Raw genomic sequence first — 11571 nt, 5'->3', positions numbered from 1 at the left:
AAAAAAAAAAAAAGACATCTGCTTTGTGGGCGAGTTAAGAGTTGAGAAGACTTGGCTTACTCACCTGTGAGCTGGGCGCTTACGGCCGGTACCAGAGGGTTTACACCAGGTGCTTGGCACCAGAAGGCTCCAGAAGAGGAGCCCTCGCCGAGGACCAGCAGAGGTGAATGTGGTGTGGGGGAGCAGACAAAAGGACAGAGCTAGTGGGGGCTGTATTGGGCAGCACTGGCAGCGGGAGCGGCGGTGCCCGGCCTGAAAGGAGCCGCCACATAAACCCTCGTCGAGGTCAGGCGTCGCGGGGCTGTGGGGACAGCATGGCACTGGCAGGTGCCAGCCTCTGCCAGGGCTTTCCACTGCGGCCCCCCCAAGCCCTGGGCCCGCACCCCAGCAGCTTACCTAGGAGGAACTCTGGAGGCGCAAAGTGGAGGCAGCGGATGCCAATGACCAGCATCGGGGACTGGCTCTGGGGCCGGATCAGGCCCCTCACGGCCATCTCATAGGCCTCCTGGGTCTGCAAGTCCAGGTTGGAGTACCTGGGGGTTGGCAGGGGTGAGGCGGGAGGCGGTGTCTTCAGCCACCTCTGCAGTAGCCTCCCTGTGCCCACCCGGCCACCCAAATGCGGGCTCTGCCCTTTCCTGCTGCCAGGTCCCACACGTGCTGACCCTGGCTCGGTGCGTGCTGGGTGTGGGGGTCAGGCTCCACTTACATCACCAGGGCCTTCTGATGGGAGCCTTGGATCAGGGCCAGGATTCGATCCAGCTTCTCTCTGGTCACGTGATCTGGAGAGCAGGGGGTGGTGGCACAGAGGTGCCCCGGAGGGTGAGTGACAAACTGCCCACTCCCTTCCCCCAAAGCAGCCTCATCCTGGGAACCTGGAGGAGCTGCTGAACACCCCACGCCCAGGCTTCCCTTCATGGCGCTGAGAGTCCTTGGAGACCACTGCTGAAACACTGGAGTCTCTTCTCACGTGACACCCAGAAACCACATTCTGAGAACACTTTCACGGGGCTCAGACTCCAGGTCAAGAACCTCTTCTGGAACATGAGAACACTAACTTCAGAGGACAGATGTACCACCATGGTCATTCGCAAAGACCAAACTACGAAGACAGCTTTAGTGCCCTCGACAGAAACACGTGTTCAGAAAACGAACGCGGTGCACACCCGCGGTGGAGTACCCAGCCATCAACAAGATGAGACCCTGCCATTTGGGACAAGGACAGACTGGAGATAATGAGGCTACGTGAAACGAGTCAGGAGAAGGAAGAACACCAAATGATTCCACTATTTTTGTGGAACATTAAAAAAAAACAAAAAAAAAACAAACCCACAGCCTCTGACAACAGAATGGTGGTGGCCAGGGGGCAGGGGCAAGAATGGGGAGGAGCCGCCGGGTAGGTGGTGACTGGACATTTGGTGGAGGGCGTGGTGGGCAAATCGTACTCCTGGTACCTTGCGGTGTTGCAAAGTAACATTACTACAGGGAGGGGGGAAAAAACCCACCATTGGAGGCCAAAGATGTCTGAATTGAGCAACAGGCTATTACTTTACGCTCCAGACTGGGGCATTCATGCCAGGGACCCCGGGGGGGACGATGCCATCTCTCTGAACAGAAACACAGGTGGCAGAAGTGGGACAGCTCTGCCTGCTGGTCCCATGGAGTGATTGCGGGACAGGCGACAGCAAAGCCTGGGAGCACTAGCAGGTGCCGCTGGGAAGCTGGCTGATCCCGGGGCCCCGTGGGGACAGAGGCCAGAGCACCGGGGCAGCTGTGGTGACTGAAGCTTTGCCAGGTCTGGTCTAGGTTGCTCCCCTCTTGTGTCTGCTTTCACTCATTTCTTACCTGGAACGTACCCGCTGCTGCCTTCACCTGCTCCCAACTTACAGACCAGAGCATATGCCGCTTCCTCCAGGAAGCCTTCCTGGCATGTGGTTTTTTTCCTCCTAGCTCCTGCCTCTGCCACTCGGCACCTGGGTGTCTCTCCCAGCACCTAACTGTCTCTTACTTTAATTATATATTGGTGAAGGAAGCGCTAAGAAATTGAGATCAGCACCAAGGACCATCTTGCCTCCTCCAAATCCTGGCTTCCTCCCTCCCAGAAATGTGGCACGTGGCTGTTCTCAGGCGTCCCCGGATGTGGACACGCCCGCATGTACATGTGCCTAGTGTTGTTTCGGCACATTTTAAATTTCTCACAGAAGAGGTCAGAGTGTCTCTTCTGCCTGACAGGCTGTGAGCTCCTGAAACCCCACGTGCCTCGCTGTCTGTTGTCCCCAGGCCTGGCACATGGCTGGTGCTCAAAAAACATCTGTCACACAAGTAAATGCAGGAAACCCTGTGGGGCCGTCCAGAGCAAGGGGTGAGTGGAGTCAGCCGCCAGCCCTCACGCACTCATGTTCTCGCCATTCACTCCCATCGATCCCCGCTGCCCCTCCCGCCCATCACTCCGCCCACCCATCCGTCCCTCTCCCATCTACTGCCCCCACCCATGCCCACAGCACCTCCCACCTCCAGGACCCGGTGCCGTGCCACTGGGGAGAGGAGCCGCACAGTTCCTGCCCTCGGGGACAGTGGACTGGCGGAGACCCACTAGATCCTCCTCAGAGTCCTTCAGTCCAAGTTGGGACTTTACTGGGGTGGGACGTGAGCCATGCGAGGGCACTGGGGGCGCAGAGTGTTCCTGGAGGACAGCCCCTCGTGGCCAGCCGAGCGGGGCGCATCCCAGGCGACCATGGCTGAGGAACAGAGGCCGCCTGCCGCGCGCGCTCACCGTAGGTCGTCTTCTCCAGCAGCCGCCCATCTTCACAGAAGTCGTCGGTGGCTTTGCCCAGTAGGCCACGCACTGTGTAGTCCTGCCAGGACAGGGGGAGAGGTGGTCGGGGTCCCCGCCAAACCTCACACCAGTGGGGTGCTCTCCGCTGCCAGGTGTGGGCTGTAGGGTCTCCCCAGGGATTCAGGGCTCAGCCCTGTCCTGCTGCCCTGGGACAGTCCCAGGAGTGACCCCCAGCAGCCTGCTGATGGCCACCTGTGCCACACTGCTGTGAGCCTCACTGCGGGGGGCCCTCCGGTATGCCCACTAAATACTATCCATGCGGCCCACAGCAGCTCTGCCACCAGAAGTAAGGCGGCGCCCACCGCGAAGCCAGGACAGTGACTCGGCCTTCACCGCGTGCCAGGACTACTCATGTTACACGTCACCATGAATCTGAGCGCCAAGCTGACCCTCTGAAGGAGGGGCTCTCCCCACTCCCGTTTGAAAGAAGGCGCGAAGGAGGCCACCCAGGAACAGACGGCGGGAGCTGGGTTTGCTACGAGGCCGCCTGGCGCTGCACTTTGCCCTCCTACATCAAGAGCGTGGTCTTGGGCGGCGGCTCCCACACACAAGTGCGAGGTGGTACCACGGCCGGGCTGGGCACCAGCTCCCTGACCCCAAGGTGCCGCCCCGTCTGGTCTCGGGAGAGAACGGAGTGACATCCTGACCATGTTCAGCTGTTGGACAGATCCAGGTCCACTCAGCCGTCCCCGTCGGCCAGCGACCCCTCAGCTGTGCCTCAGTGCTCTCATCTGTCAATGCACCAGCAACAGACCCCCTTCACAGGGACCCCAAGAGGCCGCCCCCAAGGGCCTGAAGGCAAAAGCGCTGACAGTCATCAGTCATGACGGTCAGGCTCCTCGAGCACGCGGCCATTATTTTTTTTCTTAAGATTTATTTGTTTATGCATATAGATCTGGGTAGGGGCCAGAGGTCAGGGGTGGTGAGGGGATTCACCAGAGACAGAGTGGGGAGCAGAGCAGGCAGATGGACGAAGTGCACTGCCGAGGGGAGCAGTGGGCGAGACAGGAGAGGTCTGCTGTGCCCTGGGGGTCACCTCCCTGGCCGGGGATCAAACTCATGCTGCAGTGGCTGCCCATAGCTTCATAGTGCTGAGACTCAGCCCCTACGCCACCAGGCAGGGCCCAAGCACGCACCCATTAAAAGCTGTTGAGGGCCTCTCTGGTGGTGCAAGGGGTTAAGTCTCAGCACTATGAAACTATCCCCAGCCATTGTGGCCTGAGTACGATCCCTAGCCGGGGCGTGACCCACAGGGTGCAGCAGACCTCTCCTGTCTCCCTGCTGCTCCTCTCAGCAGTGTACTTCATCAATCTGACTGTTCTGCTCCCCGCTCTGTCTCTGGGGATCCTATCCCCTCCCTGCACCCCTGGCCTACACCCAGTTCTTAGATGCAATAAATAAAACAAATCTTAACAAAAAAGATTGCTGATAAGTTGGGTGCCTGTGGAGCCCCGTTTCAGAATCCTGCCAGTGACCCCAATGGAAAGACCCAAAGGACAGGCAGCCGGCCCCCGGCACCATGAACCCTACCTTGGTGAGATGAGCGTTGTACATGTCAGTGAGAAGCCTGCGTCCGCGTCCCACGCCGAGCACTGAAAGGCACCAGCCTCACCTCACACCTGGCTCCTTTCTCCCCCAGGACCACAGACCCCACACAGCGCGCTTGGCTCGAGGACAGGCGGCTGAGCCTCTTCTGCAGGAGCGCGTGCGTATGAGCGCGCATGCTGCGGCTGGGGCCCACCCTAGGTGGGGAGGGGGCTGGGGTCCTCAGCAAGCTCCCAGGGGTCACTGGTGCAATCAGGTCAGAGCCCTTGGTCTTTGCCGGCTGGCACCAAGCTGCCCTACAACCTCCTTGGGCCTCAGGAGAGGAGTAAAATGGGGAGAAAAGTCCTGTCAGCCCCCTGTGGGTGTGGGTAAGGCTGAGAGGGTGCCCAGGCAGCAGCCAGCACAAGGCAAGAGCCCAACAGATGGGGCCTGCCTGCTTCTGCCCGCGTCTCCACGCACTCAGACGAGGCATGAGCTCACGTCTGGTGCTGTGTCCAGGAAGCAAGACGAGGACGGACCGTCGCACAGACGGGATATGACCTCTGCCTGACCCTGGGACACAGACACTCATGACTTGGGGCTTTGTGTGTCCAGCCCCAGTGACAGCCGGGCCCTGGCTGATGAGGCCAGAGCCACGCAGCTGGTTTCCCATGCGGGCCAAGTTTTCCATCTGGACCAGGGGCACTCACTAGCCACCAGCCCCAGGACAAGCCCCAGAAGCTTGAGCCTTTCTTCCTTCATCCATAAAGTCAACATCGTCCACCTGAAGCGAGCGGCTGTGGTGAGGACACATGCCCAGAGGGCACAGGACTCACCGGGTGCAGGTGGCACCCACAGCCATCTCCCCGCTCTTCAGACCCGGACTGGATCCAGGGGAGGACAGGGTGTGACGTGCCTGTCAGTTTATGAGGACACTGGGCTCCTGGATTTCTCCCCCAAGTCTCTATCTCTACCCCCAGGCTCACTGCATCACCTACCAAGCACCCCTGAAGCCTGGGCATCCAGCCGGTGTCCTACACCTATCTTCAGGCTGGTAAACGCTGGTCCACGTACTGGAAAGAAACAAAGGCGCCCTTCCTCAGTAAATCCAGCCCCAGGTCAGACAGCCCTATCAAGCTACCTGCTATCAAGTAACCCACTGCAGCACCAGTTCGATCCCCAGCCAGGGAGTGACCCACATGGCTCAGCAGACCCCTCCTGTCTCCTTGCTGCTCCCCTCAGCAGTGTGTTTCAGTGGATCTACCTGTTCTGCTCCCCACTGTCTCCAGTGAATCCTCTCACCCTCCCATCTCTGGCCTGTACCCCACACATAAATAAATCTTTTTTTTAAATTACACAAAATGCAGAAATGTCAGTAAAAATGACATAAATAAAACCTTACTGGTCAGGCTCACCAATACTGGCTATAGTTACTTTGGTGCTATCATGACAGAATTTAGCAGCTGCAACAGAAATCATGTAGTCTAAGATACTACAAAGTCTAAGATATTTTACTATCTGGCTCTTTCCAGGGAAATCTGCCCAGTCCCTGGTCAAATACTTCATGCCCACTCCGACCCTTCAAGCGTCTGGGACAGAGGAGTATGAGGCTGCCACTCTGGGCTGCGATTTCCCCCACGTGACACCCACGCCCTGCCTCAGTGTGCCTTACCCAGCGGATGGTCGGTGAGGCTGGGCACACTGGTGGCTGTGAGGGTCAGCTCCTTCTCGTCGCTGCCTTCCACAGGGCCCAGCAGAAAACGAACACGCTGTTTAGGGGCAGGAGGCTTCCCAGCATTCAGACCTGAGCACATACAGGTAAAGAACATCTCGTCTGAACACCTGGGGACCCGACTGCACACCGGCAGGGAGGTAAGGAGATGCAGACAGATGGCAGCCCGGGCAGAAGAGAACCGCGGCGGTCAGAACCAGACCTGGTTCCGCTCCTGACTCAGCTACTTACGACAACGGCCAGTACTGAGTCTGTTTAGCAGCCTGAACATACGAGAAAGCGTAACGGGGATTTTGAAAAGGATGATTAGCCAAGTGCTCGTCCAGGCGACCAGGTCACTTATTTCTCAGTCCCGATGAGAAGAGAGGCGGGATGGTGGGTCTGGTTCGAGGCTCTCACCCTTCAGAAGCTGCAGCTCCACGGTATCCCGCACGTGCTCCCATTTTAGTCCCGGGGGCTTGTACACCGCGAAGAGCCCGTGAAGTCGCGCCAGGGCGGCGGACCCCATGCCTGAAACCCGCGGCCGGAGCGGGTGTCAATGCGGGACCTGGACGGAAGTGCCGTACGGTTCCGCCCCCAAATGTGCTTACGATGGGCGCCGCCATATTCCTCCGCCGGAAGAGGGTCGCATCTTATTGTCCTCGGGGGGAAACACGAGTGGAGGAGGCAGTACGGCCCGGCGCCAAGCTGCGCTGATCGCTGCTTTTGGATCCCCTTTACGGGCAACGGGAGAATTTATGTCGATGGAAGCAGACGGTGCACAGGTCGCCGTCTCATACTTAGCGAAAGAGCCCTTTCCTGTCCGGCCACGACTTTTCCCCGCCAAAGACCCAGCTCCGCGCAGCAAAGCGCCAGCCCTTTTGGTGCGTCCGGCGCTCCGTCGCCAGCGCGGGTGGGGCGTCGCCCTGCCCTCCAGCTGACCCCGCCGATCGCCCGGTGCCATGGCGACGCTGCTGCGCTGGCCCCTGCGCGCCTTCCGCCCGCTCCGGGGTCGCCCGGGGCCGGCTGCAGGCAAGTGGCCGCGGCGGGAAGGAGGCCTAGGGGCGCCTGGTGCCTTTGACCGCCGCCCTTTTCTCGCCCCGCAGACGCGCCCGTCCGAGCCGCCAGCCGTGGCGCCGGCCTGCTCTACCCCGAACACATCCCCACGTCCCCGCTGCAGAAGGCGCTGCTGGCCGCCGGCTCCGCGGGAATGGCGCTCTACGACCCGTATCGCCACGGTAATGCCTTCGCCGCCCGGCCGCCACGTGGAGCAACCAGGGCTCCAGGCGCGCCCTGGCCTCGAGGACTGAGGCCGACGCTGTCAAAGCCTGTTTCCTGTGGGTGTCTGGAGCGTAGGCTAGGCCCGGGCACCCAAGTCGGCAGCCCTCCACCAGCGCCCGCAGTGTTCAGGAAAATGCAAACCTTGGGTTCTGTCCTACACTCATTCGAATTTGCTGGTCTGGGAGGGGTGGAAGGAAGGGGCGTGGAATCTGAGCTCCGGCCTGGACACCACTGCGGGCAGATTCTGCCACCCAGCCACATTGAGACACTCTGCTCCAAACTGACTCGTACGCCCCCGTCAAATTATACGGTCCCACTAGAAATGAAACTCTGAAGTCAGAGACCACGTCCCCTGAATGAGCCGGCACTTGGGATATTCCGACACATAGTAAAAGCTCCGAAAGTGTTTGCCGAGGTTTGAATGGGACAGCCTAGGATTCGCTAGCGTTGCTCCTATTAAAAATGGCCACGCCAAGCGCTCACCGAGCACTTCTTTTAGCTGCTCCTTGCACCGTTTTATTTGTGTGGTGGTGTTGAGCTTGCACATTAACCGCATAGAACACTGAAGAAGTTGGAACCGGCCAAGTTCGTCCAAGGTCACCTAGATAATGCCTGCACCTGGGCTCAACCCAACTCTGATGCCAAAGCTTGTGCCATCCATAGAGATGTGATAATCTGATTCACAAGCCCTTTAGCACGCTGTTAGCCAGAGCAGGATAGAGCAGCAGTAATAATAAGTAATCACATTGAGCCCTGGGAGCTGGGTGACGTGCTGCATGTTTGGGGTGAACCCTCATGGTGAAGGAGAACATTGTCCCTGTTTTTTCAGGTAGGAAAGTAAGGCTCAGCCAAGCCAGGTCGTTTATGTGAGATCATGCCTTCCACCTGCCCCCTATTTCTTTCCTTTCAGACATGGTTGCAGTTCTAGGGGAGACCACTGGATTCCGCGCCCTGCAGGTCCTCAGAGACCAGATGAGGAGGGATCCGGAGGGTGCCCAGATCCTGCAGTAGGTGCTCGCCCTGCCTGGGGCTTGGGCGCTTGGTCTGGGGACCCCGCCCTTCTGGAGTCACATTGCATCAGGCTGCTTCCCCTAGGGAGCTCACCGTGGGACTTTGGCCGTGGGGCGCTGCCCAACTCCCCATGTGCCATCCACACAGACACTGACAGCCCCTGGTTGGTGCAGTGCAGTCGCCTCCTCAGATCTCTGTGCCTTCCCTGCGCTCCTATAACATGCAGTACCTGATCCCTGCCCCCAGCAGTGCCACACCCTGCAGGAGCCATTCCGTGGCTGTGCTCATCTGCTCAGTTCCTGCCGCTGGCCTGCTCGAAGGTGTCCCGTTGGGGCTGAGGTCCTTGCTGCTCCTTGACCTTGCGCTGGCTGAACCTTTCACCTGCTCTTCTGCCCCCTCCCGATTCCTAAGTGCCGCCTTCTGCCTGCAGGGAACGTCCCCGGATCTCCCTATCCACCCTTGACCTAGGCAAACTCCAGAGCCTGCCTGAGGGCTCCCTGGGCCGCGAGTATCTCCGTTTTCTGGATGAAAATGTGAGTTTCCAGCTTCTGCAGGACCAGGCAGGGCACAGAAGTGGCTCTGGAGTGAGGTCCCAAGGGAAGGGGAGTCTGACTGCCACCGGGCAGGAGTGCCACCCTCGGTGCCGAGGCTTTGTCCTTTTCTCTGGGGCTGGCCGATGAACATTGTTTTTATCAAATACATTGGCCAGCACTTAACTCACCTCTGACTGCCTGCCAGATGTCGCCAACAACCCTACCAAGTCTGCTCTGTTATTATCCCCTTTCTTGGAGAAGAAGACTCCAGCAGTGAAGCAACTGCTGCGGCCTGTGCCCCTCTTCCAGGGACAGGGTTTCTCTCCTGTGGCTGTGCTACAGCTGCCACTCTCAACCTCACGGGAGGATAGTGGCTGGGGCGGGGACCCCAGCTCCGAGGGGCTCCCTTTGTGGAGCGACGCCCGTGCTGTCTGGCCAGGCGCTAGGGAACTAACTCAGCCCCATGAAGCGGGGCGGGCCTCCCTCTTGGCGCTCCCTGGCCGGGGAGATGGATGTTGAAGCGGTAAAGTAAGAGCAGGCACAGAGACCCAGGCACATGCTCGCTGAGTGCTGGGAACGTGCCAGAACAGCTGGTGCCAGCGAGTGAACCCAGCAAGGGCCGGCCCTGTGGCGTGTCCGTCCCGGCAGGTGGTGCAGTGGGGACGGCTGGTGGCCAGTGGGCGGGATGAGAGGGGTGGGGTGCGGCCCCACCCCTCAGGGGGGTCAGGAGCATCTCCTCAGCCGGGAGAGAGGAGGAGCGTTCCCACAAGTGCCAGGCTGTGTTTCAGGACAACGGCCGTGGAGGTGTGAGGCGGGGCAGGCAGCCCGAGGGCCGGGAGGTCGGCCGGGCCGGGGCTGGCAGCCTCGGGAATGGTCTGTATTTTCTCAGAGGAGCAATAGGAAACCCAGGCAGGCTCCTGCGGGACAGTAACGGGACCTAGTGAAGTATTTGGGGGACAGCTGGACCCCTTCCCACTCAACACATACACGCCCGGCGGAGCACCTCTGGCAGGAGGAGGCCCGGCCCTGCTGGGGCAGGGGTGCAGGAGGCGTGGCGGGGGCTCTAGAACAGCCTTGACACTGATGCCACTTGGGCCAGGAATTCTTGATTGTGGGAGCTGTTCTGGAGCTTGTGGAGCTGCTCCCCTGGCGCCTACCCCCCGGCCCGGCCAGTGGCACTCGGCCGCGAGGTTGTGGCCACCACAGGTATCCCCAGACTTTACAAACGCCCTCTGGTGAACAACTGAGAACCACCGTTCTAGAAGTTACTGTCCCTGAGGCCACAGTCTGCGCCCCACTGCTGCCCTGACGCTTGCCCCTCCCCCTTCCAGCCCTCTCCCTCGGCCCGCGTCAGGACCAAGGCGTTTCTTCAGGGTGGGCTGTTCTGCCCCGAGTGCCACCCAGAGAGGGGCAGGCTCCGGACTCCCCCCCTGAGCCGTTTGCACTGTGGCTGTGGAGGGGATGGGACGACCAGGGCCTCCCTGGCACCTTGCCCACTCACAGCCCTCACGATTATGCCCCTTGGGAGCCCAGAACCCAGCAGCCCGCAGGATGTGAAGGGCACCTTTGTCCTGCAGAGATCCCTATCAAGGTTCAAGGTGCGGGCATCTTCCCGAAGACTGCGGTGGCAGGGCCAGTCACCTGTGGCATCAAGATTAGGCGGGGCTGGAGTTGAGAGGGGCTCTGTGGCGCTGGGTAAAAGCCCGACCCCTTATCTGCAGAAGGGCCCTCCGGCGTGTCCTCCAGGGCGCGCTGCGGCTTGGTAATCGTGGGCGAGACCATTGCTTTGGACGCAGCGGCTTTGTTCGGATCTGGCCGGGCCGTCTGACCAGCAGCGGCTCTTGGACAAGTTTCTTCTCTCTGAGCTTTGACTTTCTTACCTGTATCTGAGGCTCCAGGCAGGATCCCCGTTCCTGTGAGAACACGGGCAAGGGGTGCCCTGGGGTCCTAGCACGGGAGGGACTCTGGTAACACGCTGCCGACCCTCCGGTCACCTTCAGCTTTGCGCAGCGGGCAGAACGCTGCACGGCAGCCGGCCTGGGGCCCCAGGGCCGCAGACCCGCGCCCAGCCCCCGACGGTGAAGACAGCTGGGGGGCAGGCTGTACCCTCTCCATGGGAGCAACTGAGGGCTCAGAGAGGCAGCGGCTGGGCTGGCCTGAGACCCCTCGTTCAGGACACGGTCACTCAGCAGACTGGAGACACGACAGGGAGCAAAGCGGCCAGCCCCGCTCCTGGGCGCTGACAGCCGCTGGGACACCCCCCCCCCCCGAGCCTTCGAAGCCCGTGTGCACGCCCCCTCCCCGTTAAACAACTCCCGCTCCCCCCATACACGCACCTCACCAGGCCACGTTACGCTCGCGGTCCAGGGGTGCCCTCCCCACTGTTGCCCAGGGGGAGGTGTGAGCTTGGTGGCACGGGTGGTCGGGGTGCAGAGAGGGTGACCAGCAGGGCCGGGGATCGTTGGGATGCGGTCTAGGGGAGCTTCACGGTTGTCAGAGGGTCTCCCCAGATACCCGGGCACCCACCCGCTTCGTGGATGACGAGGAGCTGGCGTACGTGATCCAGCGGTACCGGGAGGTGCACGACATGCTCCACACGCTGCTGGGGATGCCCACCAACATCCTGGGTGAGCGCGGGCGGGGGGTGCCCACCAACACCCCGGGTGAGCGGGCGGGGG

At 60.6% G+C, this 11571-nt stretch overlaps 2 protein-coding genes across 10 annotated transcripts in view; one reads left to right on the top strand and one right to left on the bottom strand.

The window, feature by feature from the left end:
* Positions 1–6612, bottom strand: part of TRUB2 (TruB pseudouridine (psi) synthase family member 2) — a 13372-nt gene extending 6760 nt beyond the window's left edge. For 3 of the 7 annotated variants that reach the window (XM_012721342.1, XM_004677896.2, XM_012721343.1), the window contains exons 1-7: positions 6489–6612; positions 6030–6161; positions 5356–5430; positions 4364–4425; positions 2771–2852; positions 707–779; positions 397–533 (exon numbers count right to left, since the gene is read on the bottom strand). In XM_012721342.1, the coding sequence (XP_012576796.1) occupies positions 397–533; positions 707–779; positions 2771–2852; positions 4364–4425; positions 5356–5430; positions 6030–6161; positions 6489–6597 (670 nt within the window). In that variant the 5' untranslated portion in view covers positions 6598–6612. Of the gene's footprint in view, positions 1–7; positions 302–396; positions 534–706; positions 780–2770; positions 2853–4363; positions 4426–5355; positions 5431–6029; positions 6162–6320; positions 6402–6488 lie in introns of those variants that run through there. The other 4 variants (XR_001145148.1, XR_001145149.1, XM_012721340.1 and 1 more) reach the window with 3 other exon arrangements.
* The window catches only part of COQ4 (coenzyme Q4), a 7363-nt gene continuing 1931 nt past the window's right edge, over positions 6140–11571 (top strand). Inside the window, exons 1-5 of one of the 3 annotated variants that reach the window (XM_012721338.1) lie at positions 6140–6175; positions 7175–7306; positions 8260–8356; positions 8791–8893; positions 11391–11520. In XM_012721338.1, coding sequence (XP_012576792.1) covers positions 7279–7306; positions 8260–8356; positions 8791–8893; positions 11391–11520 — 358 coding nt within the window. In that variant the 5' untranslated portion in view covers positions 6140–6175; positions 7175–7278. Of the gene's footprint in view, positions 6176–6612; positions 6953–6987; positions 7101–7174; positions 7307–8259; positions 8357–8790; positions 8894–11390; positions 11521–11571 lie in introns of those variants that run through there. The other 2 variants (XM_012721336.1, XM_012721337.1) reach the window with 2 other exon arrangements.

This window comes from Condylura cristata, unplaced genomic scaffold (assembly GCF_000260355.1).
Source record: "Condylura cristata isolate star-nosed mole 26May11 unplaced genomic scaffold, ConCri1.0 scaffold00006, whole genome shotgun sequence".
NCBI classification, from domain to species: domain Eukaryota; kingdom Metazoa; phylum Chordata; class Mammalia; order Eulipotyphla; family Talpidae; genus Condylura; species Condylura cristata.
Note: the sequence above shows the minus strand (reverse complement) of the source record. Positions and strands in the feature narration are given on the sequence as shown.